The sequence below is a fragment of the Trachymyrmex septentrionalis genome, unplaced genomic scaffold, assembly GCF_001594115.1.
Source record: "Trachymyrmex septentrionalis isolate Tsep2-gDNA-1 unplaced genomic scaffold, Tsep1.0 scaffold9, whole genome shotgun sequence".
NCBI classification, from domain to species: Eukaryota; Metazoa; Arthropoda; class Insecta; order Hymenoptera; family Formicidae; genus Trachymyrmex; species Trachymyrmex septentrionalis.
In genome coordinates this window covers 4,544,062-4,549,005 of record NW_017306091.1, presented here as the reverse complement: position 1 = coordinate 4,549,005, position 4,944 = coordinate 4,544,062, and the positions used below count along the sequence as shown (strand labels likewise).

Sequence of the window (4,944 nt, the reverse complement as noted above, 5' to 3'; positions counted from 1 at the left end):
TCAATTTTAGATTTCATAGACTACAACTAAGAATGAAGCTAATACTCAATTAATTATACCTCGAGGAAATCCTTCAATAAAGTAACACGACGCTTTTCTGCAATGTCCATTTGATTTTCTAAATCTCCTCGATCTGTTGTTTCCGCTCGTTCAATCTTCCATGAGAGATTCTCTATTTCTGCTTCTAATTGAGCTTGTTGATATTCAAACTGTTAGCAAAACAATTCAATATCCATTTATATTATTATATATACGTATATTTTGTTGAACATTATTATTATCTTTTGTCGCGAGATCTTACCAGTTCTTTGCGCGGACCAGATTCCATGTAATAGGCATACGGATACGTATACTGTAAAGTATAACGACAACGCGCTAAAAGCGACGCCGCCTCAAATAGATGTTGCCAATCTATCCATGTACCACTAGCTTTCATCACTTTATTATTAATTCTCATCTTAATCCCCTCTAACGTTTGCTCCTCCAACTTTAATGATTTGCTATGATTCTCCCACTGAAAATAGCACAAAGTGTAGTAATTATAAAACATAAAAAATAAAGTGAAAATTATAATCCAATAACTACGTTATCATCAAGCCAAACTTACTCGCTCGTAATAGTGAAGGTACTTTTTCAGAGCTTCTCTCGCTTGTGCGTGAACGCTCTCATGCGCGATATTTGGATTCTCCTTGTAACGGGAACATTCGTAATATTCACTACCATGTGCTTTCCAATCTCCAAGGCACATCCAGCAGAAATCATGCTTACAATTGTAACATTGCATATGATTGCAGCCACCGTTCTTCTCTATGCAGATATGACATTTTGGACACTGCAAAAACATTTTACGATACATTAAGCGTTTCGTGTTGTACTTTAGAAACTACTCTACAAGCAATAGGAAATAATCACATCTTTGGTATGAGCACTAATGTAATTCGCCGTCTCCGAATCATCCGCACATTTCGTTAACCATTTTTTAATTGTACTGCAATCGGTAGGTGCATGGTAATCCATACCACATCGGAAGCTGGAATTTACAACAGTATTCTCTCGTTGTCAATCTTGTAACATAAAATACTTGTCATATATAACACGCATCCACGATTACTTACCAGAATACAGTTTTACACGATGAACATTTGACTCTCTTTGCTCGTTGTTCCTTGGAGCGCAAAACAATTTGGCAATTTGGACCAGGGCAAAATCGAAGTTGTGGATGAGACTTGACATAATCACAGAAGGCAAACTGCTGATACCTTTCTCTCATGTTAGGCTTAGTAAGTAAGGAGAGGACAAAGTCCTCTGGAGCTAAAACATCGCAATCCTGTGCCATGCAGCTGATACCTAAGGTAAGACAAATATCAGAGATAGATTTTTGACAAAAATTAGCGAAACAAGTACAACTACTACTGATATATATTACTTACCTGTAGATATACCTTGAGTTATTTGTACTTCAAAATGCATACACCAACAGTCTTTGCAAAACGAATGTCCACACGTGAGTGTAGCAAATTTGTCTGCGGGACAAACCATGACACAAACTAAACACACGCCGCCCCGCTGACTCTTTGTTCCTGGCACTTGTTCCGGAGTAGGCTTAATCTTTGAATTTATTAATAAAGTGGAAGCATTGGTACGATACTTAGTGACAATATCCTGTGATGCCCAGTTGTGTGCGTGCAACAACACTTTGGCTAGGGAAGGCGTGACATGAAGGCTAGTACTTAAGACCTCTACGCTTTCGTTCAGAAGCCGTTCCACTTGTTCGACTCGTAAACAATCGTACACCGCATACTCAGGATCTCTCCTGTTTTGCTCCGGGTCTACGTCGTTATCCACGTCGCCTCCCCACGGCTGGATGTTATAATAGTCCTCATAGCCCGTATCCCCGCAGTCGGAGTCCGAGCAATCCATCTCGCTGTCATTCTCGCTCGACATCTGCATAGAAAACATTCTACACGTTAGCCGACGATGAAACGCAGTGAATATTACACGGATATCACGACGCGGAGATGAATGTCAAATGAGGAGAGCAGGAGAGCACTTTTCGCTATAACCTTTACGACCGTGAAAGTTCAAGCGTATTCCGAGCTCCGCAATTGCGAGAAACGACTTGGACGAACTTGGACGGGACACGAAAGGGACCGAATTCGATCGGGCACGAGAGTCGCTTTGAAGTGAATTCGGGAGCGAAGTAGAACCGAGTCTCTTGACAGTCTTTCACGCTGAATGAAAACGATTTTTTGACGCGTTACGACGAACTTCTCGAATTAGTTTCGAGCACGCGTCGAGACGTCGAGGCGTCGAGGGGAGAGAACTTTTGCGAATTTATACAATTCGCGTTCTTTTTTTTTCGTAACCGTCTGTCTGGAAGTTTGCCCTCAAGCTTTCTATCTTTCTCTCTCTCTCTCTCTCTTTCTCGCGTGCTCTCTCACGCGCTGCTTCGACAAACGGCAATTCCGTCGCGTGGATGCGCGTGAGAGTAAGGGTGCGTTGCGACGGTGAGTTGCGTTTCGAATGATCGACAAGAAAGGGGAGGGCGGGGGGAGACGAGGGAGTAATGTTTCTTTTTTTTCTGCAAGGAGAGAGAGGGAGAGGGGGGAAGAGGGGAGAGAGAGAGAAACCCACCTTCTCGGTCGGCTGCGCCCGGTTATCAAGAGAGATGCATTTATGCGTCCGTTTCCGCGTGCGAGTTGATCCGTGCGCGGCCGTCGAAAGAGGGATTCTCGAACGAATTATTCTCAACCAGCCGAGAGAGAGAGAAAGAGAGAGAGAGAGTACGAACTGTCGTAAGCGAGCGGACAGCGGACGCACGAGCAGTACACGAGGACGCGACGGAGAAGAGAGCGTATCGCGTCTCCCTCTCCCTCTCCCTCACCCTCTCCCTCTTCTCACCCGACGATCACATCACCCCCTTCTTCATGCGCGCGCGTATGTGCGAATGTGGGATCGTGTACATGCACGTAGGCCGCGACCCGCGTAGTCGGAACAGATGATCCTTATTTAACTGCATAGCAGATAAGAACGTCAAAAGTCACCTGACACGAAACAGCTGAGCACGATCGTACGATGGCCGAAGGCGAAGAATCGTCCCATCTTCCCCGCTCGTTTAATTATATACGTTAAATTACTTTTTCTTTTCAGTTTAGAAGCACATATATATATATACACAATTTGACGAGATTGTGTATGAGAGAGAGAGAGAGAGAGAGAGAGAGAGAGAGAGAGAGAAAGATGGAGAAAACAAATCGCTCGGGGAACGATTAATGACGTCACTGCACAGCTTTGCCTTGGATTAATTCCTAGTATAATAGGATTCTCAGTATAGCTCGCTTCTTCGAAGTGCTTAGGCAAATGCGACTAAAATATACTTGCGATAAGCGCGATTTAATCGTAGATGTTACGTGTTATCTAAAGGTATCGAATGTTTATTATTTGTTGGCAAATTATTTCAAAATTCTTTGTTTTAAAAATCTGCAATTTTTGGAACGAAACATTTGTTCTATTATTAAAAAAAAGTTCTCGATTAGAAAATCACTTAATTAGATTCTCTAATATTCTCGATTATTTAGCACATGTTTTTTGCTTGAGATTCAAATAAAACAATTTTGTCGCAACGAAGTACAACTAATCCAATTAAAATTGATTCTAAAATTAATCGCTGAGAAACGTGAAATTGATTAGCGTGGCGCGAAATTGAAATCGTACAATTTTTGAATTTTTCCTAGTTATCGACCGAGATCGGATGGCGCGACCTGCATTATCGGCAATTTTGTACGATACAGTTGGTCTGACTTATCGTCAGATGGAGACACCGACGAGATTCGTAAGGTTCGTTTCCTCGCTTCTCCCGTCCATTCCTCTTTGTCTCCTTACCTTCCGCTCCTTAATCCTTTCTTTCCCACTGTTTCCCTCTCCACACTCCACACCGTTCGCGAAGCAGATCGCGAAGCGAAGGCAAACCTGGCATTGGCCGCCTCGCCCACCTCATCCCGTTCTCGCGCACAGCCCGCTCTCCCTCCAGCCCCTCCCGAGCACTCCCGACTCCCGACGACGTCTTTTCGGCTCGCGTCGGCCGCGTCGCTGCGCGCCGCGTCGCGCCGAACAACTTGAAAACTCTCGCGTCCATCGCGGCGCAACGCGATGCGACTTCGTAGTTGGTTGAAATACGCGGAACTGTCAATCGCGACTCCGCGAGAGTCTCTACCTCCGTCGCGAACGTTACGATCGGCACGGATCCCAGTTCGAACGTACGATTTCCCAGTTCCCGGTACCGCGCCTCCAAGAGACGCGCGAGATCGACGATCGCCGATCGCCGATAAAAGTATCTACGATCATACCCCAATCGCACACGCGCGATAGCGAATTACGACGACTTGATTCCGCTTGATTTGACTCGACGGACGTAGTCCGTATCGAACAGTACCGAACGCTTCGTACAGCGTACGTACTTCGTACGTGCTGGTGCGCACACCCAGTGATACGCAAGTGTACGTGTTTATAAAGAAAAGACGCCGCCGCTCCTTTCCTTCTTTTTCCTCTTCCTTTCTTTCTTTCTTACGCGCGCATTCTCTGCATGCCGGTCGGTACGTTCCATGAGATATAAGTATACAATAAAGAAAATTCGCGTCACGATCCCAAGGTTCTAGCTGGTACCGGAAGTGCTGCGAGTGTCGAAAAGTGCCGGAAGTGCCGACCGATTTCATCCAAGCCATCACGCGACAACAACTCTGAAACGTAAATCGCAACGTACGGAGGTGGGTACTTGCAATTCTTGGATACCTGATATTTTTTTATTTATCTTCCTTCTTTTACAACGCTTTAATCGCGCCTTTATTTTTACGCGAGACATTTCATAGCAATGTGTACGAATGGAGAGAAGTGAAAGAGTACTTTTGCCTAAACGAAAACATTTTTTAATTCCGATAGACGAATACG

The 4,944-nt window shown here is 44.6% G+C and overlaps 2 protein-coding genes across 10 annotated transcripts in view; one reads left to right on the top strand and one right to left on the bottom strand.

Annotated features, from left to right (window-relative positions):
- LOC108755942 (protein ariadne-2) overlaps window positions 1–3,947 on the bottom strand; it is a 5,070-nt gene extending 1,123 nt beyond the window's left edge. Inside the window, exons 1-7 of one of the 4 annotated variants that reach the window (XM_018499402.1) lie at window positions 2,635–2,857; window positions 1,431–1,944; window positions 1,116–1,347; window positions 913–1,030; window positions 608–832; window positions 302–514; window positions 60–209 (exon numbers count right to left, since the gene is read on the bottom strand). In XM_018499402.1, the coding sequence (XP_018354904.1) occupies window positions 60–209; window positions 302–514; window positions 608–832; window positions 913–1,030; window positions 1,116–1,347; window positions 1,431–1,944 (1,452 nt within the window). In that variant the 5' untranslated portion in view covers window positions 2,635–2,857. Of the gene's footprint in view, window positions 1–53; window positions 210–301; window positions 515–607; window positions 833–912; window positions 1,031–1,115; window positions 1,348–1,430; window positions 1,945–2,050; window positions 2,596–2,634; window positions 2,858–3,882 lie in introns of those variants that run through there. The other 3 variants (XM_018499400.1, XM_018499399.1, XM_018499401.1) reach the window with 3 other exon arrangements.
- A 370-nt stretch (window positions 3,948–4,317) lies between these two features.
- Window positions 4,318–4,944, top strand: part of LOC108755941 (band 4.1-like protein 4A) — a 13,710-nt gene continuing 13,083 nt past the window's right edge. For all 6 annotated transcript variants that reach the window (XM_018499398.1, XM_018499396.1, XM_018499394.1 and 3 more), the window contains exon 1: window positions 4,318–4,763. The gene's annotated coding sequence lies outside the window, so the exon portion shown is untranslated. The remainder of the gene's footprint in view (window positions 4,764–4,944) is intronic.